At 40.6% G+C, this 24653-nt stretch overlaps 1 protein-coding gene and 1 long non-coding RNA gene across 4 annotated transcripts in view; one reads left to right on the top strand and one right to left on the bottom strand.

Annotated features, from left to right (window-relative positions):
* LOC103348268 (uncharacterized) overlaps positions 1-19935 on the bottom strand; it is a 70930-nt gene extending 50995 nt beyond the window's left edge. For both annotated transcript variants that reach the window (XR_007919767.2, XR_007919768.2), the window contains exons 1-2: positions 19796-19935; positions 13624-13766 (exon numbers count right to left, since the gene is read on the bottom strand). This is a non-coding gene — a long non-coding RNA (uncharacterized lncRNA). The remainder of the gene's footprint in view (positions 1-13623; positions 13767-19795) is intronic.
* The window catches only part of RORB (RAR related orphan receptor B), a 234269-nt gene extending 210784 nt beyond the window's left edge, over positions 1-23485 (top strand). For both annotated transcript variants that reach the window (XM_017341876.3, XM_070050739.1), the window contains exons 9-10: positions 945-1057; positions 16125-23485. In XM_017341876.3, the coding sequence (XP_017197365.2) occupies positions 945-1057; positions 16125-16280 (269 nt within the window). In that variant the 3' untranslated portion in view covers positions 16281-23485. The remainder of the gene's footprint in view (positions 1-944; positions 1058-16124) is intronic.
* Positions 23486-24653: the final 1168 nt, after the last annotated feature.

The raw sequence follows: 24653 nt of genomic DNA, 5'->3' as shown, positions 1-24653 counted from the left end.
CTTTTAGGGGGAAAGAAAGGAGTAGGGGATGGGAAAGGGAGAGGGACAGAAACAAGAATATGAGAGAGAGGGAGAGAGGGAAGTAGAGATTATCCAATCCATGACTGAAAATTCAATATAGAAAAATAGGACTCAGGAGTAAATTTTTTACATTGGCTCATGTTTCTGCTACATAAATTACAGTATAACTTCACCTGTGTATATAATGAAAGAATAAGCTGGAGAAGAGGAAGGAGATACTGAAGACCAAATATATTTCTCTACAATATGTTCTCTTTTTTTAAGATTTATTTTATTTATTTGAATGAGAGTTACAGAGAGAGGAAGAGACAGAAAGAGAGAGAGAGAGAGGTCTTTGATCCTTGGTTCACTCTCCAAATGGCCACAACAGCTGCAGCTGAGTCAATCAGAAGCCGGGAGCCAGGAGCTTCTTCCGGGTCTCCCATGGGGGGACAGGGTCCCAAGGACTTGGTCCATCTTCTACTACTTTCCCAAGCCATAGCTGAGAGCTGGATCAGAAGTGAAGCAGCTGGAACTTGAACCGGTGCCCGTATGGGATGCCGGTGTTGCTAGGCAAGGGCTTTGACCCGCTGCGCCACAGTGCTTGCTCCTACAATAGTTTGTAGTTCATTTTTTTCACAAGTCAATAATTTGTACTTTGAAAGAAACTTTTAGCATATGTCCTAAGAGGGAGAAATGGAAATTGTTAACGAGTTTGTTTGAACTCTTGTGTCCCTTCCACCAAAATGATTCTCTCTAGATTTTCATGTTGTGTATTCCTGGCGTGATGGTATTATTCTAAAATATTTATATATTTGTGTCTTATAATTACATGTCTTCAGAGGGAACTTGAGACTGTTTGAAATAGCACTTCTACAAGTAGGTGAAATAAAACAAAGTTTATGTTTCCTCCCCTGTCTTACCTGCTCATTTTCCTTTGTTAGACCGAGCTTGGCTGATAGAACCACGGAAGGTCCAGAAGCTTCAGGAAAAAATTTATTTTGCACTTCAACATGTGATTCAGAAGAATCACCTGGATGATGAGATCTTGGCAAAGGTAGGTCGGCAGATCACTGTCCCCTTTTGCCAAAAGAGAGAACAGAGGGCAATAACTTCTCAGCAGCAACAGTCTCTGAAAGTTACCAAAGGCTGCATGATTTCTGAGATGTACATTTTAAGGAGATTAATAAACTAGGGTAGATTAAGAGGAGAATGGCCTTCTTGGAGGAAGATGGCATTGACAGATCTGAATGCAAGGCACAGGAGGACACATTAAAGGAACCAGAGTGTTCCAACAGAAGAACAAAGGCTGGAAGCAGGAGAACAAGTCTTCAAAATTCACATGTGAATAAGAGAATACTTTGTGCCATTTCCAAAGTCAGGTCCAGACTGAAGTTAAGAATAGGCAGATTTTTATTCAAAATACGGGAGAAGGATCCAATGATGAAAATTGTTGAACAGAGGAGTGGACTACTGTGTGAAGTAATGAACTCCACCATTGGTCATATTCTAGTAGGTACTTCCTGGTTACCTCTCAGTTAATGTTGTAGATGACAATGAGAGATTAGATGGATGACTTGTAAATTTCCCTTCAACTCTGATTTTATCATGCAAAACTTGCCCGGGGGTTTTTTAGATATGGTGAAGTATCCCAGAAGCAAAATGCCTGCAACATGCCCTAGATTTCTTGGTTTGGCTTAATTAACAAGGATGATTTTAAAAGTACTGAGAAAAGCTGTTTACAAAACCAAACTGATTACAAAAGGAAGACTTAATTCTCAATGATTGATATTCAGCATTATTCTAAGTATTCAAACACCTTTTTATTTATAAGAACTAGAATTTTTTAGAGAGATAAAATTATTTCCAGTTCTAAAAGTACCTCTGATTTCTTAAGAACTGGGAATTTTTAGTGGGTAAGAAACTAGGAAATTGAGTTTATTCTTGGGTAAAGTTAATAGGAATCCTACTCTTTATATTTTTGTCAGTAAAACCCTCCCATTCTGCCCTTGAAGTTCTTTATTTAAAAAGGAGGAGGGTAAAGACTATTTGGAGACATCATCAGATTTTACTTTACACATGCAGGATACTGCTATAAAAAGCCTCTATGAGTTAAATATGCTGCCTCATTATGGTAGCATTTTGTTAAAATTAAGGCCCCACTAGGAAGCACATTTCCACACTGTGGAACACTCGTTCTCTTCCGTGTAACTCTTCACCTGTTACGTGGCTAAGGAAAAATCACCTGCTTTCTGCACCTCACTTTTCTGCAGTCAAGAGCAAAACAACTCGCTTTCAGATTCACTGGGCAGAAAAGATAATAATGTGAATGCATGCGTGCGTCTCAGCAGTGGGTCAGTACCAGATATGTACAAACATACCTGATTGATGTGGAGGTGTCACGAGCGCCCACTGTCACGCAGCTCGACAGTAGCAAGTGCGACGTATGACTTGTCAGTCACGGGGAAGAAAGGAACACAAGGACACAAGACTGTCTTTCCAATGAGAGATTTTATTGCTTACACACCAGGGGTTTTTTATCACACAACTCATCAGCATGCTCATTGAGGTCAATACACTTATCAGTATCAATATACTTATCAATCTATACTATTTAATACACTTATCAATAAACCTAACACCACTACTTAATCATGACTCAACTACTTAACAGCTACATCATAGCTTACAACTACTTATCTTCTACTTTACTTACTTACTATAATACTTAACTATCAGAGTAACACTATTTCCTTAATGACTAGAGGGCTACTGGAAACAATGCTATTATTATCAATATCAATAATACTACTTGAACTTATTCATTAATCCACAGATCACAGTATACAGTGTTAAAGTAATTTTAAGGGCTATCCAATCATAATAGTATATGTACATCAAGGTCTCCAGCATTATTTGCAGATACCTTGCATAGGGTCAAAACATAGGGTCAAAGCATAGTTATATTATATTACAAATGACTAACATTATTTGTAAAAGCTGCGTTTTCAAGGCTTGTATCACGGTCACAAAAAAGAGTGTCACTGTTCAAGGTCCAGAGCTCCATGTCTTGGCAGAGACGGATCTCAGATCAGTCACTTACAGGCAAGAAGTCGTGGGAAGGCTGTCACTCTGGGCAGTAGGCTCAAAGTTCCCAGGTGGACGGCCAGGTGAGAAGTTGGAGAGGTCCCCTGCTGAGAGGCCTGGTCCGGCTTTGTGGTCGGGTCTGGCAGCAGGCTGATAAGGGGTCCAGGTAAGGCGGTGAGGCGGCATCTTGGCTGGTCAGGCACGGCAGCAGGGCAGCAACGCAGCAGCTCCACTGGCCTCTTGATCCTGTCGTCCCCTTGTGCCACGTAGCAAAAGCTAGCGGGATGGCTCTTCGACTCCAAGTGTGAGGAGATCCAGAGGTTTGCACGCACTGGGCCCACGCACACACACACACTCACACAGACAGTGGGGTTACAGCTCAGGGACAGCTCTGCAGGTCGGCTTGTGCCGCTACCTGCTCCATGCAGAGGAGTGGGCTGCCTCTTCAGCTCCAGATGTGTGGAGATCCCAGAGGTTCACACACACCAGGCCATGGTCCCCGAGAGGATGGGGAGCAGTGCAAGGGCTCCCCTTTTTATCCTCATTTTCCGGCAGTCCTCCAGCTTGCTGTCCTCCGACTTGTTGTCCAATCAATGCTGTTTCCTCCTTGCTTGCAGTTTAACAGTCCAGTCAATACTGTTCCTGCCTTACTTATGTTTGAACTGTCCAGTCAGCGTGGGTAGGAGGGTATTGTCCATAGCACACTGTTATCTGATTGACCAGAGATGTCTGCTTGGTATGATTAGGAGCGTCTCCCTAACAGCCATTAGGTATTGTACCAGCTCCTGACTTATAACTCCACCTTTATTTTGTGGCTAGTGTTGACTTTCTAACTCAGTGTTTTACTGTGTTTCCACAGTTCATCTCCTTTCCAGGTAAGCGATGATCCGTGACTCTTTTTGAGACTCCTGTGGGATTTTCCACAGCAGGGATATTCTCTACGTCTGGGTTCTCCCAAAGACTTTGGTTTCCATATTTCCCATCCTGACATCAAACCCTTGAGAAACTCCAGAATTAAGCAAAAGTCCATGCTATTCTGCTTAGGGGGATTGTTTGCTTGCCCAAAAACCTTTATCTGATCATCTATAAAATGAAGATTACAGTGTTTTGCTCCTATGAAGATGTGTTGTGATGATTACTTTTCTAGGAGGGTAAAATACCCATGCTTACACTGCTTTGTACCTTCCTATGTCCTGGCGATGATTTGAAGTATTGGAGGTTAAAAAGAAGACAGAGAAACTTTTTTTTTTTTTTTTTTTTTTGACAGGCAGAGTGGACAGTGAGAGAGAGAGACAGAGAGAAAGGTCTTCCTTTGCCGTTGGTTCACCCTCCAATGGCTGCCGCGGCCGGCGCGCTGCGGCCGGCGCACCGCACTGATCCGATGGCAGGAGCCAGGAGCCAGGTGCTTCTCCTGGTCTCCCATGGGGTGCAGGGCCCAAGCACTTGGGCCATCCTCCACTGCACTCCCTGGCCATAGCAGAGAGCTGGCCTGGAAGAGGGGCAACCGGGACAGAATCCGGCGCCCCAACCGGGACTAGAACCCGGTGTGCCGGTGCCGCTAGGCGGAGGATTAGCCTAGTGAAGACAGAGAAACTTAAGAATGAAAAGTATTTGATGGCTAGGAAATAATTACAAGATCCACTATAAAACAGCTGAACTCTCCTTTCTTAATCTTTAGTAGGAAGAATACATAATTCTACTCATCTTTTTATAAAGAGAGAACACTGCAAAGTGGAGCCAGAGAAGACAGGATTCACATTTTTCCCAGCTCTGAACTGTGCGGTCTCATATAAGTCACTCCCTGACTTTGAGCCTCAGATTTTCTTTATCAAGTAGGGGTGAATCTTTTGAGTTCCTGACTGCTTTACCTCCCTGAGAACAAGCAAACGATCCGTGTGCAGGTCCTAAGGAGCAGTTTTATTCATATCCAAGAGAAACTGTTCCCTTCCCCAGATTCTAAACATCTCAGAAATACTCCTTGTGTCTCCACAGAGAACTCTTCTGCCTCTATAATATCTCTAAAATGAGCACTGCCATTCTTGATATTTGCTATTCATAGTCCCTTAAGGAATCTGGTGAACATTATAAAATCTATCTCTAGAAAAATGTGCATATACCCCAAAGTCGTCTTCATGACTGGAGACTCAGGTTAAAACCCCAGGAGGTAGGTAGCCGATTTGCCTTCTGTGTCATGTGCAAAAGAGCATCTGTACCACCTTCCAGTTTGACCCTGAACAGTTGCAACAGAAATCAGGTCAGAAGTACAGAGCTTACACTGTCTTTGAACTTCACCCTCAAAGAGCAGTCTCCAACATACCTTCTGCATGCCTACTGCCGGAAATTAAAGCTCAGGCAGCACTGCCTTCAACTGTTGGCCAAACTTTAAACTCAGGAAAGTTTGAAAATTTGAGGATTCTATGTCCACTAACCAAGCTTCAATTCTGATACATTAATTAGTTTTTGGTAACTTGAAGTTCCTTTGATTAGGAAAAAACCTCTATGGAAGAATCTGGTTTTCTCTCCTCATCAGCATAATGATGAGATGCAGCATATTTATAATAAATCATCACTGCCACTTGCTAACTGAGTAACCCTGGACTTGTGACTTAAACGCTCTGTGCCTCGGTTTCCTCATTTGTACAGTGTGACTAAAGATAGTGTCAGTGTCATACTGAGATAAAATATAAGCAAGACGACTAGTCTAGAATAGGTAATGTGTAAATGCTATTGTGGGAAGAAACTTTATTTCAGCCAGAAAATTTTTATCCAAGGGACAGTATATTTGGGCCAATCACTGATGGGTAAAAACCATCTTAAGCAGTGGAAGTTGGAGCTTGGGGAAGTAGAGAGTGGCATGGCTAGTGATGGGGGTGCTGTGGAGGTAGGGAAGGGTAAGGTATTTTCAGGCTATAAATAAGAGTCAAATTTGGCTGGATCCTGCATTTGAGAAGCCAGGAAATGAGATAACATTGGTCACTTTCACTAAAGCTCATGAAAAGAAAATAAATATACATATATATTTTTAAGCCCCATATGACTAGAGGAGGCAGCCCATCTGTTCCCTGGGCTTCACTTTTCTTGTCTGGGAAATGAGTAGGTTGGGCTGCATGGTCTTTAAGGTCCCTTCACTTTAATATTCTATGACTCCCAAAAGAGAAAACACAGGTCCCTGCTGACATCTTCTTTTGCCCTCCAGTGCTCAGTCCCCTGTGATTAAGGACTCTTGAGATGTTTTACCATTGCAATCAGTGAGGAAAGTACTGATTTCACCAGCTTTTGTGGGTTTAAATTAGTGCTTTCTGCACTATGGTCATTCAGTTCAGGATATTCTTCCTGGCCCAAAGCTGCAAAGTCTACAGTGTTTATAAGGCCTGTGTGCAGAGCTCAGCATTCCTGTGGGGCTTCCAGCACCTTTGGCTTTGGCTGCACCATGATGCACGTTGACGGATTTACCTCCAGGTGAGGGCCACCGTGGGGGTTAGGAACCTGTGCTGCGCCTTCTCAATATTAGAACTGCAAAGACAGTTGACATTTCCCCTATTGCAAATTGCAAATCACTAAATCTGCTCTTCTTTTTGCCCTGACCAGAGGGGAAGGAGGGGTCAATCCAAGCAGGGCCAGGTTGTGGCAGGGAAGCCACAGCCAAGGGCAAAGCTTGAATCTGTATGTCTTGTTCACGTCATGCCCTTGGATGCAAATTCCTAGTTCTTCTCTAGACACATGCTGTGGGTCAGGTCCAAAGCTGGCAGCATGTTTGATAGAGGCCTTCTCCAGTTCAAGCCTTCCTTTTAAGCCTCTTGGGTAATTAGAGTCAGGAAATATTGTTAGGCAGCATGTTTATTTTTCCCAGTACTCCCGCAAAAAGATACAACACTCTTTGAGGTGTGTCCTTGCCCACAACTGTACTGAGAAGTTTAAAAATACCAACCTCAATAATATTCCAAAGTGAAAGCATGGAGAACTCCTGGTATACCTGGTATACCTCAAACCCCACAGCTGTCCTTGTTCAGACCTGGAAGGAATGCTGCCTTTGATTTTGCCACCACTGTACCACCTCAGTGAGTACCATGCCTCCCATTCACTTCCCAAAGCACACTCAGATGCCTGTGCCTTACTCTGTGTCGTAGATGCTAGCTTTCCAGGAATTGGGAGCCCAGCACTCCTCTGAGTGGTTCTAGACCCACAATTCCATGCAGACAAACCTTTCTAATTCTTCTGGGATGTGGTGGAATGCATCATTATTTTTCTGAAAGTCAGAACATAATTCTTCTCTTTCCTCCTCGTCTGGGCTGGCCAGGGAGTCTGACCTGTCCCCTGATGGGCTCTCTCTTCCCCAGTTGGTTTTGCTGACATCATGCTGCCCATGAAAGTGCCTCAGCCACATCCTTTGGTCCACAAGGCATTAGTCGGTTATGCTCACGATAAGGCACTGGGGATCTCAGGTTAGCTGTGGTTGAGAACGCCCGGACGATGCACTGACAACCCTGTTTGGATTTGAAGGTTCACCTTGTCAAATCCTTTGCTTGATTCGTAGCCTTGGCCACACGGGCCCCAGAGGAGACAGTCTCCTCTTTTGCAGCATACCGCTGAGTAAACACGAAGCCTCTCTCCTAGTTCCCTGCAGCACCAGTGAGAAAAAGCTGCACTCTTCACAAAGAAAATCCTTACAGGCCATGACAGAGGAGAGATCGACCTAAATCCCAATGCTCAGGTTTTAAAGGGCCAGCTTTCCCCAGCACACCCACGTCACATTCCAATGAAACCTCAGGAAGATGAGAGAGACAGACTACCTTTCATTTCCTGGCTTCTGGCCCTTTTTGGCAGGGCCAGCACTACCTCAAATACCTGCTGTGTTTCCTCACCTTGCCCTCCAGTCCTGGATATGCTGATTTCAAAGACCTACTATTTAAAAATAATGTAAAGTGACTCATTCATACTTTTTATGATTATATGTTGGTATAAAAATAATTTTGATATTTTGAGTTAAATAAATTATAAAATGAATTTTACCTGTTTTTAAATTTTGCATTTATTTATTTGTGAGTCACAGAGAGAAAGATAGAGAGCTTCCATTTGCTGGTTCAGTCTCCAAATGCCCACACTGGTCAGGTCTGGACCACAGTCAGAGCTCAGAGTAAAGAACTCACTCAAGTTCTCCCACATAAGTGACAGGAACCCAATTACATCAGCCATCACCATGCCTCCCATGATCTGCATTAGCAGAAAGCTGGGATCAAGAGCTGGGTAGCAGTCCCAGGCACTTAGATATGTAACACAGGCATCTTAACCATCAGACCAAACAGCTGCCCCTTACCTGTTTCTTTTTAGCTTTTCTAACGTGGCTAGTAGAAAATTTTAGACTACATCTATAGCATATGTTTTATTTCATTCAGACATCACTGATCTAGACTTCTTGAAGTTCAGACAAGAGGCATTATATCCTGCCTAACTTTGCAGGATTTAATGCACTATCTTAATGTAGAATTCTCATACTGCAAATGAAAGTGACATGGAAATAGTGTGAGATAGGAAGTGGTTTTAAGTTTCACCATTTTCATTCACTCAACAACTGTTTATTGCAGGTCATTATGCAAGATATATAAACATATGTAAATGAGATTTGAGTGCACATGTATGGAGGAAAAACAAATCCCTCAAAGTGATGTATAATCACGCTGCATGATCAGAATCACAGGACTGATCAAATGAATGATGAAACTTGCGAAGGTCTGGGAATGTACTGTGTGCCAGGAACTATGGTGATAGATTCTAAACAGATTGACATTTAGTTCTCAAAACTGCTTTCTCACTATCTCACTTGACAAGATAGAAGTTAGAAACTTTAAGTGATCATGTATTATGCCCAAGGTTAACCAGCTTGCAAGTGGGAGAGCTAACACATGAACCCAATCCAATCAGTTCTGGAGCCTGGACTCTGAATTTGAGACAACTATTCTTAAATGTTTGAGAGACTCAGAAAGAAGCTACCTCCAGCTCAGGTGCCTGGACAGCTCCCACCTTTGAGGGAGAATTGACATAGATTAAGCTGGGAGAAGTACTTGCCAACAGATTCACTAGGGTTTTTAATTTGTAAATCTTTCTGTTATAAAATACCAAGTCACTAAAAAAAGCTTAAAAGATGGAAGACTTGAACATCTTTATTTTACATGTTAACTGAAATTCTGCTTGTATTTTTATTCCTGTCCATTCTCACATTAGTAGGGCTATGATGACACACAATGCCAAGAAACAACTATATTGACTCATAGAGTCTTTGGAGAAAACACTGATTGAGAGCTCATTGAAAACTGCATTGATTTTCATTGCTTTCTCAATGAGGTCAAAATAGACTACACTATTATTAATAATGAAGTGTTTATACCTAAATCTCATTTATTCTTCTTACCAAAAACCAGATATTATGCAAAGGTACTTCAAAAAATTCCTATCAAATAGAACTAAAGGATAAGTTTATTTCAGCTCAAAAGGTTTTTGAAGTTAATGGAAAATGTATATTATGAAAAAGCTACACATGGATTTCAAGATGTTTTGCACCAAAAATAAACGTATCTTTTACTTTTATTTTTACTTAAACTTGTTGTTTAGCTTGTACTCTTTTATTAGAATTTCTAGAAGGTGGAACTAGGAATTTGCACTCAATTTCATATTGAAGAGTTTTGTCTAATCAGCACTTGAAGAGCCCCTCATAAGAAGATGTGACTTGTTGATTTCAGAGCTCTTTCCAATTTCTATTTGGTTAGGAACTTGTTTTGTACTTTAAAATGTCTACACTTTTTAAAAACATAATATACATACAGAAAAGCTTTTAAAGCCTAAGTGTACAACTTAGTGAATTATCACCAAGTTAACACACCCATGTAGCCACTGCCCAGGTAAAATCACCACTCCAGAAACTCCCCTCAGGCTTCCTCTCAAGGGAAAATACACTTTAGAATAACGCAAGAATAGGCAAAAATGATAAAAAAAAAAAAAAGCACAGTTCAACAGATCTCTTGGGTTTTTAAATTTCGAATGCATGCGCAAGGAGCACAGCACCCTCCTGGGATCATTGTGGACACGACCCGCGTTTACTATGAATGCACGCTGCGGCCAGATGCAAGGAGAAAGTGAACAACGCCTGGTCATTTCCTTGAGGAATTCGGGGAGAGACCGGATTATTACAACCTAGTTCAGCTGTTTATTGTTTGGTATCACACACTGTAAGTCCAACACCTAGAAATTCCAACAGTATATTCTAAAGGTTGTCCATCAGATTAATGGTCTATGAATGAGAAGAGAGGTTTTCATTTTACTCCTTGCTCATCAAGTTACAAGCTGATATATCTGCTAGAACTCTTTGATTACAAGTAACAGGAAAAAAAAAACCTCCAACTCGCTTAAGAAATAAGTAAATAAATGAGTAAATGGTGAATGTATAATTTAGCCACCATTCAGGAATTAAAAAGCCCTCGGAATTCTCCACCTTATATATTCATTTTTCTTTTTTATCTACTTCAATATTCTGCTTCTCTAAACTCCAGTTTCTCTGCTTCTCTGGTCTACCTGGTGAAATACTGAAGTATTTTTTAAAATTCATGGAAAGTAGAATTAAAGAATACATTTATTTTAGAAAAGTATATTATGAAAAAACTATTCATGAATTTAAATTGGTTTTTGCACCAAACATAAACATCTCTTAATTCCATTTTCCATGAGGTTTTGAAGTGTCCTCAACAGCTAAGAGGGTGGAAATTTAATCCAACTGTGGTGTTTAACAGGTGGACCTCCTAAATGGTACATAGTGCATTGGGGATACGTCCTTAGACGATAATGCTTGGAAGAGACTGTTATAAAAGCTGAATGGAACCCAAACTCCCTCTGTCTCTCTACAATTCCTGACCCACCATGTGACCCCTCTTCTATATGTTCTTCTATATACTGCATCCACCACATTCTGAGAGGCAAACCAATGAGGCCACCCAATCTTGGGCTGTTAGCCTCCGGAACTATGAGACAAAATAAGCCTCTTTTCTTCACAAGTAGTTTGTCTCAGATATTTCATAGTAGTAACTAAGAGCTGACGTTCACATGCACCTAGTTTTGATCAATGCCTCTCACATTTCTTCCACTTTGATCAGACCATTGCTGGATTCCTGCTTTAGGCTGAAGGCCGTCCTGATGATCTGGAAGCTCGCATGAACAAGTTCACTAGTTTTACCCTCTGTGTGTTCTATATTTCCAACATCAGATGTACTGGTTATAAAATTGAGAATTTTCTCATAAAACTGCCCTCTGGAGAGAAGCCTAGAATTATGATCTCTTCTCTAACAGCTGCTTTTTCTTCCTGTAGACCCCATAGGGATAAACTAAAGCTTCCTTCTTATAAGAAATGCTTGTCATAAGGAATAGATGAGTGTGAAAAGGCCTTTTACAGACCCTCTGTCTACTTCTGCAGTAGGGATTATTTAAACATGAATGAGTTTCATGATGATTTGAAATTGACCACCCCCTCCGTCTCCAAGTGCTTCTGGATCACCTCCCCAGCTGTTTAGAAATTTGTTGAGCCATTAACTGCTGCTGAGGCTGCTCTGAGCTCCCTTTGAAATGGTGGTCCCCCAGCTGCAGTACATGATATTAATGAGCAAAAACTGACTGCCTGCTGCTTCCTCTGCCGGGCCCTTCTGGGCTCTGACAAGTGCTGCCACTGCCTCTGCACGGCCTCCTGGCCCATCAGGCCTCCAGAGTGATGGATGCCCCTGTAAACACTTCTGTTTCCACAGCTGATTGGCTGTCTTTCAATCAGCTCTTCCAAGAATACAGAGGTTGGGAAAGTTCTGTTTTTCTCAGTGTTCTTCTCATTGTTTTTGGCCCATTCTACAGATGAACAACAAGGACTACATGCAAATCCCATAAAAGAGAGCAGTATTGGATCCTTAACCAAACTCTTCTTAAATGCCAGTTTGTGTCAAGAAAGGAGCAAAAGTCCATATTCACTTTAGACACATAGATAAATAGTTAACTATTTCCAATACAAATGAGCAACTATTGGAGGAATTTGGCAATCCCCTTATACAAATGGCTGACTGACTGTCCCATACATTATCAAACAGTATACAGAGACTATAATTTTGGTGTTCAGTTAAAGGCTAAGCATACCTCCTGCCCTCTCTAGCATTTGATTGAAATGCATGCCCTTGCTTCTGTCCTTGAAGGACATGTCATGTGGGAATGGAAGCATGAAAGCCATCACATGTATCACCATTTTGAACTAGGCACCATGGTACAAATATTTGTAATGATCCATTTAGTCCTCACAGCCTCCCTTTTAGGCAGGGCTGATATGGACACCTCTTCATGGATAAGGAAGCTGAGAAATTAAGTCACTTGCCTGAGATCACATAGCTTTAAGTGGCAAAGCTAGATTCAAACCCAGGCAGGCAGACACCCCACTACGTGTTCTTTATCATTCTTATTTCACAAGAAACTCAGCAATGTCTTTAATCGTCCCTCCACAAACAGATAGAGCTAAGCTATTGGAACCTTCCCTCTCTGGATTTAGCTTCCTTCTCGGGCTCCTGAAAAAGAACTTTATACTCGGCTCACAGGACTACTTCAAATGCAAAATAGGATGTACTTTTCAGCTTTGAAAATCAGTAGTAAATTGAAATGATTTGAGCCTCTGAGGCAGTGTTTCTCCAAAACAATTCCATGGACCTCTAACATCAGTATCTGCAGAGCATGTCTGTTTCAAAAGAGCCTAAACTCAACCACAACTCACTGAAACTCCATCTCTAGAAGTAGGTCCCAGTGACCCGCATTTTTACAAAGCACCCTAGTAGTGATCTTTATGCACACTAATGACTGACCATCATTACAAAGTTGCATCCGGAAGTTTCAGGAGCTCTGCACATGATCAATTCAACTGCAGATGATTGCAGAAAGCTTTCGGAGCCTCTTGGCATTCAATTGCTATTTGGGGACAGGGCAGGATAGGATGGGGAAATTGTAATGTGCAAGAAGTGTTTCTAAATTGTTGTGGTCTCCTATGTGAGCCAGCTGGCCAAGAGAGTTCGCATAATTTCCCAAAAGACTCCAGTTAAGTGGGCACTTGTATATTATTTACCTATGAAATATAGAGAAGACAATTTTACACTCTGGTACCAAATTGAAGAGCGAGATTATGAAGATCTTTCTCTGTCGGAGATTTTTATCATCTTTCTCTTTTGCTCAAAACCCTTCTAAGTGTCATACCATAGACTACAATGGTTCATATAATCTGGCTATGCTCACCCCTCCCAAACACACTCACCCACTGCTCCGGTCCCCCTGAACTGCCTTCACTTCTTCTGGTGCATGGAACACCACATGTCTTTGCAAATGATCCAAGGACATCAGGAGCTCCTGTCCCAGAACCCAGTTAGCTCTCACTCTTCCCTCAGAGCCCAGCTCAGATTCTGCTTTCTCAGGGAAGCCTTCATGAACCTACCACAAGAAGCCAGTGTTGCATTTTGTGCCCCGCTCTTCTATGGAACTCACCAGTGTCTCCATCTGCTTTTGAGTGTACAGCAACTTTATTCCCATCTCTCTTCTGAAGCAAACTCCAAACAAGAACCACCGCTGTCTTGTGATTTCTGGTGTCTAGCCAAGTGCCTGCTACACAGGAAGCATGCAACGAATCACTGTAGAGTATCATAAATGCAAAAATTAATTTGTGATGTCATAAATTTAACATTCATTCTACAGAGATTCCACACTTTTTCATTTCTATTCCTGTCTTTAAATAAGAGTGGAGACAGAAAATCTGAACCCCAAAGTTCTCCATGTGTTCTAGGTTTCCTTAATAAATGTGTCAACAGCTCTAATCCTGATCGTATTTTTAAATTGCTAATCCTATGACTAAATAGTCAACAGTTGTTAAAAGGAAAGTTAATGAAAGAGTGGAAATTTCTGATTTTGAAAAACTACAAAGTAACTAATTATCTGCTTCCCCCATTACTTCAAAGGCTAATATGTATTCTTGTTATTGAGCAGAGTAGCAAGTATGATGAACTAATTGGTCAAGACAGACTTTACTTAATTGGATTTTGTCACCACTTTTAAATGTAGCTTTATGACTAATGCTATGACTAATGATACCAATTATCATACCTACCTTTCCTAAGAGTGTAATCTATAGACGTATCTTAGTCCTCACAGTAATATGATTATCATATTTGTTTAAGCTAATTTTGACACCAAGTGAGGGATTCAAAAATTTGTTAAGTTCCAAGCATGTCAAAAGCTGGAAGTGTTCATGTCTTAAGACCTATATAGCATCTAGCAAACTGTGTACTCAAAAATTGCATTCTACACAACAGATATATATATATCAAAACCTAGGAATGATAAGAGAATATCCTCCACTCATTCTTAAAATACTGCCCTAAGGAAGCTATGTGCCAGTAGCCTCTCATATTCTCTCTTGATATTTAAGACCTCCTATATTCTCTCTTGATTAAATAGAAGTTTCATCTTTTTTTTAACTTTTATTTAGTAAATATAAATTTCCAAAGTACAGTTGATGGATTACAATGGCTTTCCCCCCCGATAATTTCCCTCCCACTTGCACCCCTCCCATCTCCCGCTCCCTCTCCCACTCCATTCACATCAAGATTCATTTTCAATTACCTTTATATACAGAAGATCAATTCAGTATATATTAAGTAAAGATTTCATCAGTTTGCACCCTCACAGAAACACAAAGTGTAAAATACTGTTTCAGTACTAATTATAGCATTACTTCACATTGGACAACACATTAAGGACAGATCCCACATGAGAAGTAAATACACTGTGACTCCTGTTGTTGACTTAACAAGTTGACACTCTTGTTTATGGCGTCAGTAATCTCCCTAGGCTCTAGTCATGAGTTGCCAAGGCTATGGAAGACTTTTGAGTTCGCCGTAAATAGAAGTTTCATCTTACCCATTAAAATGGAAAAGGATTGGAGAGTCACAGGTGGGTTTAGTGAAATTGACAGCGAAGCAACACAGAAAATTAAACTCAATGCTGCCATTTGGTTAGATAAGGGTATTTCAAAATGCTCATGGAAAAATTGGAGTTAACAGATAAGTGTGATGCAAAACACCCTGAAATCCATGCATAATTTTTTCATAATAAGGCCCCCCATACTTTCCAAACATCATCACCTTCCAAACCCACAATTCTAACATTCATGTCATAAAAATCTGTGAGAAATGGTAAATAAGAATACAGGTTGAGCATTCCTTATCCAAAATGCTTGGGACCAGAAGTGCTTTGAATTTTGGATTTTTTCAGAATTTGTAATATGTATTTGTGAACGTGTCTTGGGGATGGGCCCCACATGTAAAGGCAATTTTATATGAAATGTCAGTGTGCCTTCATTTTGACTATGACCCATAACATAAGGTCAGGGGTGAAATTTTCCATTTGTGACCTTGTGTTAGCACCCAAAGAGTTTCAATTTGGGGCATTTCACCTTTTAGATTTTGGATTAGAGATGCCTAGTCTGTAATATTAGTGAACAACTATGCTTCATGCCTAAAGCGTTCTTGACACCTTACAAACTTCACTCAGTCCACACTTCTATTACTTACTAATAGTAGGTACAATTATTAATCCTATTTTACATATTGGAAAACTGAATCAGAGAGTATATCACAGCCATCCCATCACTAATCTTTTTTGGAACCAAGATTCTGTCTCAGGTAGTGGAGCGTCCACTCCTAGCTAGCTGTTAAATTTGACTACCTCTCATACACACTTTATTTAAGAACAACGCATCAGGAAACTTGGTCCTGCTTGCTTCTTTCTCTTTCCATTTTCCTTAGGGGATGGGGTGGGAGATGCCTTTTGCTTTGGTGTGTTGTGTTGTGTTCCAAAAGAGAAACTGAAAGCGAGCCTTCTTTCTCCAAAGCAATTTATTATTATGTGGGACCAGGAAGGACACTGATTCAGAAGACAAAGCACTAATGAGCATCCCTCTCTATCTCCCTCCCTGTCTCTTGGTTCTGCAGTTAATAGCCAAGATACCAACCATCACTGCAGTTTGCAACTTGCATGGGGAGAAGCTTCAGGTATTTAAGCAATCTCATCCAGACATAGTGAATACACTGTTTCCTCCGCTATACAAGGAGCTCTTTAACCCTGACTGTGCCACCGTCTGCAAATGAAGGAGACCAGAGAACTGTCTCGTAGTCATGGAATGCATCACCATTAAGACAAAAGCAATGTGTTCATGGAGACTTAAGGAAAATGTCACTACTGCAACATTAGGAATGTCCTGCACTTAATAGAGTTATTTTTCACCGCTACAGTTTGAAGAATGTAAATATGCACCTGAGTGGGGCTCTTTTATTTGTTTGTTTGTTTTTGAAATGACCATAAATATACAAATATAGGACACTGGGTGTTATCTTTTTTTAATTTTATTCGGGTATGTTTTGGGAGACAACTGTTTATAGAATTTTATTGTAGATATATTCGAGAACAGAGCGGTACTTTACATGATTACTTTTCCTGTTGATTATTCAAATATAATTTAAGAAATTCCACTTAATAGGCTTACCTATTTCTATGTTTTTAGATAGTTGATGCATGTGTAAATTTGTAGCTGTCTTGGAACGTATTGTGCATGTATGTAATAAGTATATAATATGTGAAAATATTATATATGACTATTACTTATACATGCACATGCACTGTGGCTTAAAATATCATCCCTACTAGCAGTGGAGGTTCAGTCAGGCTCTCTTAAATGATTTATCTTCTGTGTTGTATGTTACCTTTTTGTTAGACAATCAGGATTTTGTTTTCCTAGCCAGAGATGTTTTCATCTCTAATCAAAGGCAGGGCAGTACCAATTCAGAAACACATCTGTGAAGGAATAAATAGAATGCATGGCCTCTGCATAGAAACTTTTTCTATCAATGACATCAAAGCCTTGTCAAGATGGTACTTATTGGGGTTGGGAGAGAGGGGAAGTATCTGGAGCCATTTTCCTGTTTTAAGAATTCGGCTTTAGATAATATTGTAAGGTCTGAGACTTTTTTGACCAAATGATAGGTATTTACTATTTTTCATCAAAATACAGAAAACACTTTTTTCTTTGGGTTTCCAGTTGTGAAAGAAACTTGACTTTGGTGCTTACTGAAAAATACTGTCTGTGGATTATGACCACCAGCAATTCTTTTCTAGAAAAAGGAAAGAGTAAATCAGAACACAGGGCCCAATGCCATTTCATGTAAACGTTTTCCCTCTAGTCATTTTGGCAAAGAAAGCGTAGAGAGAGAACATATACAGTAAATAAATAATTATTTATATTAATTCTCATTAATACATTTGTTGGGAAAAGTGGCCAGCGAGAGGGAGGCAGGACTCTCTATGTCTTAGTCCAGGACCTAGAATTTTTTTCAACTCTGAAATGTTATATTATAAAAATATAACAAAAGCTTGACAGACTAAGAAAAAATAGCTGTGTTATGCTAAGGAATTACTATCTGCCAACATCCTAACTATTTCCTATGGAGTTTGAAATTACGTCATCTATCCAGCCTAGGCTTATTTAATAGCTCTTGAAAGTACACAATGCAAGGGTGACATCCGAATCAGAGAATTTAAACTTCCTTGTACAAGTTTTCACTTCTCCACATTTCTGCAGTAAAATTAATAATCAAAGTATAAATTATAAGGCACTAGTTCTGCCTCTGTCCTGAAACCTGTGCCTTTGTTATTATCTGATTCAAAATAAGGTATTTAAAAAGGAATCTAGGGGAGAAGCTTGTGTATAAGGCAATGAAAATTGTGGTCTTCAAAAGATTTAGCCAGCCCCCTATTTATGAAGATCTGCCCTCCTTTTCTCCTCTCTCTCTCTCTCTCTCTCTCTCTCACACACACACACCTGATCTGTACATTTTTGTCAGTGGAGGGGTTCATTTTTTGCATCTCTTAGGCTCTCCTGAAGTTCCTGGTTGAGAACCATCTCCAAGATGCCTCAGAACTCCTGACTGACGACCAAAGCATTAGAGTTAGTCTTTTCCTTTCAGAAAACGGAGCCTTTTCTCACCTCATGATTGATGAATTCCAAACCAATGGGGAAAAACAAAAAGGCTTTAAAATAATGAATCTCTTTCTCAACTACTGTTATATTCAATTAATTTAACTACATTGAACCAAATTACCTTTGGTTCTGAGAAGACAGCTGTAGACTGCTTATTATGCTGCTACAGGGACTCAATTCTTTTTGGTGTAAATGTCACTCCTGCTAGCTCTTTGTATAAAGAATTAATTCCAAGAGTCATATTTCCTTCTAATGGAAAGATTACTTTACTGATTGCTAGGAAAACAGGGTAATGGAAGGCACTCAATTAAACCAAGCCGTTTCCAAATGCAATGTATGTTTTATGATTGGCTTGTGATAGGCGATGCTTAATGTGTCTACTTGGTGTTTCCCTTTGAGCTTTGAACTTATGTCAAACTTTGTTTTCATTGTTCTGTTGGCCTAGTGTTTCCCATCGTCAGCCTGTAATTCCTGCCCAGTTGTAAAGGGAATCATTTGTTGCCTCCAATTTACCTTAGAGAATTTAAATTGGCTCAATTGATGAAGTGACTGAGAGTTTTTTCCTCCCTTGTCCCATGAGTGATGTAGGAAAAAGATTGTTCCCCACATTTGCCTCAGGAGGTGCTGGTTTTGAATTTGTGTCATTTCCACTAGTGCAAGCATTTCACTGGGACGGCATGAACCTTTTGAAGCTAGGGGACAGGAAGCAGGGCTCGCAATTGAACCAGAACAAAACAATGGAAACCAGTACATGTTCAGCCCATTTCAGTTGAGAGAGGAGATTTCCAGTTTTGGCCACAGTTGCCCATTTTCCCTTAAAAGAGAATCAAGTCTGTTTTCAATGGCAGCAAAGCTTTTGAACATCTCCTGTGACTACATGTCAAGATATTTTGTGATTTTGGTAAGAACAACTTTCTTTATAAGGTGTAACCCCAGAACTTTGTTCCTCCCCATGAGAGCTCACATGCTCACAACACACTCATGATAAAGTGTGCGCTGGAAGAAAGAATCCATGATCTGTCTTTCTCATTTCATGCTTTGTAAATGACAATCACTGTTTGATGCAGATGTTGCACTGTATCCACTCAGGGATGTTTCAATTTTTAAACAAGGAGGGGGGAGAAACAGGAAAATGACCACAAAATGTAAACAGTATAAATTAAATATGACAATGAGGAAACCTCTGACAAGGCTTTCAGACCAGCTAACTTCATGTCATAAACTGAATTTACTTTTATTATATGAAGTTGCCTAAAAGTTGCACATGAGTAAAGACAACCTAGTCTTGTTGTCTGTAATCTGTTCAGAGCCAAATAATCCAGACACCCCGTTCATAGTTCTCCCAGTAAATCCAAGCTTCTGCCTATACAAGTCCAGAGCAAGGGAAACATAGAACTCTAACTGGCATTAGACAAAATTGACAAAGGAGATGAAGTTGTATAAATTCACACTCTAGTGTATAGCTGTGGTCCGTGAAAGGAAAGACAATTTTTGGAGGAAAAATAAGAGAACAAGGGAGTCCAAAAATGGCTTGACACTCCACATACGTCCCTACGTATCAATTTTTTTGTGTCTTTTTTTCCCCTAAAGACTGAAGGCGGAGGGTGGAGATGGACTCAACACACTTACCCCTCCAGGATTTGACTTGCTTTTGTGAGATCGTCAGGGTTCTGGCTAAAGCACCTCTGAGTAGATAAAAACAGAGAACGCAATGGTCTCTCGGATAATTAGATTTCTTTGGCAGAATCCAAGAAAGCCTACATCATAATGAACTCTGAATCACACAAGCTGCCAGGGAGGCATTGGTACATTTCCTATCATAGCTGCGTTGTTCCACACATAACTTCACAGCAGTCAAGCTCAACAGTTTGTAGAAAGGCTTACAGATGGATAGTCTACTCATGCTCACTCATTGTGATGCTATATGTACCAGGCTTGAATGTCCCAAGAATAATCTGAAAACTTACCAGCTTTTTCTCAAATCCATCAGTCAGATGCAAACAATGTCAGTGCTGTTCCATATTCTTTGTTTCTGTTTATTACAGCAACAAGGAAAATTTCTATTGTTACTGGAACTTAGAAGAAATAATTTCTCCCCAACTCTTCTTTTATCCATAAATGTCTGTGCCCAATGAAGTTGGACAATAAATCCAAGCAAGTACATTGTAACCTGACAGGGCCCCCATTCAGTAGGACAGCAATAACTTTAAAGTGTGTATCTGTAGTGAAACTTTGCACAAAGTCCCCTTTATAAAGAAGAGAGAATAGCCCACGATCTGCTTCAGACAAACTATTCGATCCTCTGTTTCCAATTGCTGGTACAAGCAGAAAGGAGGGTTAAGGCCTGGTATGGAAAATCATGGGAATCTTTCAGAAAAGAGCCAGCACCCCTTTTCTTTTCTTTTCTTTTCTTTTTTTTCTGGAGGACTCTTAGGACCAGTGGCATGGGCCCATTAAAAGCAGGGGTTAACATTTCAAAGGTCTAAGGGGGCCAGGGAGTGGATACAAGAGAGTGAAACAGCCTAGTGGGCAACTGGCCAGGAGATGCCCTATCTAAAATGGGACATCCCCTATTCCGCTGACTATTGCTAGAGCTTCTGCATTTTTATGAAATCTCTTGAGTTATAAATGATGGGAGTTGATCACAGCTTAATGCAGACCAACAATGCATCTCTAGCAGAAGAGGGCCCAGAGACAACTAGGTCACAACCTTCGGTTGAAACCAAAATTGCACCTAGGGGCCTGTTCAGCTGCAGCATCTGACCTTACTGAACCCCAGATGATACTAGAATGGTATTAGCATAGGAAGGAGGCGCAGGGAAGAGATCTTGCCCTTTTGATACTCAATTTAATTTCTATATTTAACTATCACTACTCAAGGATATAGGAAGAGGTCAGTTAAAAAAAAAAAAAACAGCCAATGGTCAAAAAGTGAAAGCAATTCAGTTTAATGAAGGCAGAAACAAGACACTTGTATTTGTCTTTCCAGAATGCCCATCTTCACAGAGCCAGGGGTCTAGGTTTCTTGCTACTTTTTCTAAAAGTCAAACCCAGGACTTTGATGCCTTTGAGTTTCAATGTGTTTCCTTTAAATGTGTGGCTTCACTATCTGCAACAAGGTTTTGTTTTCCCGTAGTCATATGTATCTGAAGAATTCTTTCTGCAGTCCTGATCGCACAGTCCTCCCTGAAGTGCAGACCATGGGTTCTTACGTAGCAGAGGGAGGTTGTCTGTCTGTGCACTTTTTCCTAAGCTGCTGGAATTGCTCCGATGGGAACTGGCCATAGTAATCTTTGCCTCCTGCATGACTCCAGTGGATCAGAGAAAGCAGCTCAGTGATTGTTCTCATGGTCAAAAATAAATAAAGCACAAGGGTTACCGGAATTTAATGAGCCCAGTTCAGGGAAACACAGGGTAGCTGCTTTCCAACTGGGCGGCACGATCCTTATATTCCACCACTCTGCTGGCTGTGGCTGACGGCGAGCATTCGCAGGCCTCTGTCACAACCATATGCAGGCACACATGAGGTATGTCTGCAAAGCTACAAATCCCACATCCAAGCACAGTACCATCTGCTTCATCGGATTAACACACACACACAAGAATGAAAACTACACCCACAGAAAACTGAGTACGTATTGTAGAAATGTAGAGGAAAAATAAAAATATTTTTTCAAATGTAATTACTTTTAATATATGCTTGTGGAAGGTCTAATACAATGTATGCTGTCTCTGCAATTTTTGCTGTAAATAACCAGAGACAGTGAATACACTGATTTTTCTATGTCTGTTTAAGCATAAGACTTTGTAACAATTTTTTTAGAGGGGGAAAAAACAACAAAGAGCAAATATGCACTTGCTTCCTTTCTGCGTGTTCTGTACTTCTCGGTTTTTTAATGGAAACTGGTCATAACAGTTTAAGCATCTTGACGGGTCATTGGTGTTCAGTGTATGCTTCTTTTTGTAACACAACTGAGAAAGGGACAGGGCTGTCAATTAAATCTGCTCCAAAGAATTTGTACTGAAGATTGGCCTAAGACTTGCAAACGCTGTCTGAAGGAGACAATATGAAAAAGGAAATTCAAAAAACAAAACATTGTGTGAGTTAAGTCATCTTTCCTTGTAAGTAAATGGCTTTGTCTAAATCCTTTCTGCATGGGATAGCTTAAGGAAAACAAACTCCGCTTTCTGATGAACAAAATATTTTTGTACACGTTTATTTCTTATAATTAATAACCTGAGGTCAGACCACTCATTCGCTGAAGCCATAACTGACCTTCACCAAATAAATGTTGTAAAGAACCTGGGGGAGGGTTGGGGAGCAACCGAGAGGGAGGAAAACTTGAGGTGTCATGAACTGTAGCAACCCAGGCAGGAGCAAGTCTGTGGAAGCTGATGCTTTTCCTGCATCCCAAATAGGACTGTAAAAGGCTAATATTTTATGATGATCAATTTATAAGAAAAAAGATATTTAGATTTAAATGAGACTTTCCAATATTTTTTAAATCCCTGACAATGCTTCCTTGCTTTTAGGATTGAGAGAAATGATTTTCATATCGTTCCATCATTCAGAGGTTTGATTTTTTTTTTTTTTTTTTTTTTTACTTTAGCTCCAGCTTACACTTGCAAAGTGAAGTGACTCTAAGCCTTTCAGCACTTGAAACCAAGGGCTGTCCGGGGCTTGGCTGCACCCCCTATCCACCACTGCGCCTTGGGGAGCAAGCGTGGAAGGGGTACAGTTTTCATCTCATTAGCATGCACACCACTGTTGGCAATGCACAAAAGTTGCACTGCCGCATCTATGTAAAATAAAAGTATGCACTCTAAAATAATTCTACTTTAAAAAATAATGCCTCTTATAGTCACCACTGGAGCTTCATTACATAATTACCATGTATTCTTCTCAGCCTATAGAGGCAAAAGGCAAACTGCAAATAAACCCAGTGACATATATAGTTTTAAAATCTACAATTTTCTGATCTCTCTCTCTCCTTGTTTAATATATAAGCCCTAATTTCCGTGTATGTCAGTAAACCTGCAGCCTGAGTCATTTAGGAAGTAATCATTGAGGTTTTTTTAAGTATAAATATACTAGAATAAAACAGCACTCCCTAACAATTAAAAAAGAGTTTTATATTACTTTAGAATGTAATAGGTTTTTGTCCTTATTTTATGTCCTGTAAATTATTAGTTGAATACTGTTAGCATTCCTGGATAATGCACACATGATTTCTGAATGTTTTCTGTAAATGACAATCAATGTTTATGAAGTTCCCTCCTTTAATGCTGGACAAAATTAAAAGAAGAAAAAGAAAAAAATCTTGCCTGATGCTTTGCTTAATCACCAAGGAACAAAGAGGAGGTAAATTTGGCATTGTAAACACCATTTCATGGGTTCTTACCAGTTGTGCTTTTCTTCTTAAATAATGGGTAAGTTTTCTTTTCTGGAAATTCTTGTGTCTGCTGGACCTGGCCTGAGTTAGAAGTGTTCATTGAGGAAAGACCCAGACTTCATTCATACCAAGTTGCAATTAAAATGAGAGCAGCATCTCTCGAAGATAATAGCTCTCTTTTTCTCAGCACTTCCATAAAAGCCCTAGCTTACAGAGCCACAAGCAACTCTCCCTGCAAACACTTGGCTGAAATAAGCTGCAAAAGGTTTGAAATGGGTGGGACAATCCCCGCATCCGATGAACTCTTTCAGATAATAATTACCGATGAAGCCTCTAGACCTGATTTTATTTTTTTAACAATGCATCACCAAGCTGCTCCATTGGCAAAATCAGTGTCCACCTAATGGGGATGCAAGGAATCTTATTTGAAGCTACTATAGGAAGCAGTTGAGGTTAATCACACACTCACAGTGATGTTAAACAAAGCAGTTCTAAGAGAGGCCAGCGATTTCTAAGGTGCTAGGAAGTTGCTACAGGCTGAGGTCCCTAGAAGGGAAATGGTCTAAGAATAGCAGCTTTAGGGCCGGTGCCGCAGCTCACTAGGCTAATCCTCCACCTAGCGGCGCTGGCATACCAGGTTCTAGTCCCGGTCGGGGCACCGGATTCTGTCCCGGTTGCCCCTCTTCCAGGCCAGCTCTCTGCTGTGGCCAGGGAGTGCAGTGGAGGATGGCCCAAGTGCTTGGGCCCTGCACCCCATGGGAGACCAGGAGAAGCACCTGGCTCCTGCCACCGGATCAGCGCGGTGCGCCGGTTGCAGCGCGCAGGCCGCGGCGGCCATTGGAGGGTGAACCAACGGCAAAAGGAAGACCTTTCTCTCTCTCTCTCAGTATCCACTCTGCCTGTCAAAAAAAAAAAAAAAAAAAAAAAAAAAGGAATAGCAGCTTTAAACAATATTTAATAGGTTTTAAAAGTAGAAGCATTATGGCCTGGGAAATCAGTAGAAGATGGCCCAAGTCTTTGGGCCTCTGCACCCATGTGGGAGACCCAGAAGAAGCTCCTGGCTCCTGGCTTTGGATTGGCACAGCTCTGGCTGT

The sequence above is a fragment of the Oryctolagus cuniculus genome, chromosome 1 (genome assembly GCF_964237555.1).
Source record: "Oryctolagus cuniculus chromosome 1, mOryCun1.1, whole genome shotgun sequence".
NCBI lineage: Eukaryota > Metazoa > Chordata > Mammalia > Lagomorpha > Leporidae > Oryctolagus > Oryctolagus cuniculus.
The sequence above is the reverse complement of the archived record's forward strand: the minus strand, read 5'-3'. Positions and strand labels throughout refer to the sequence as shown.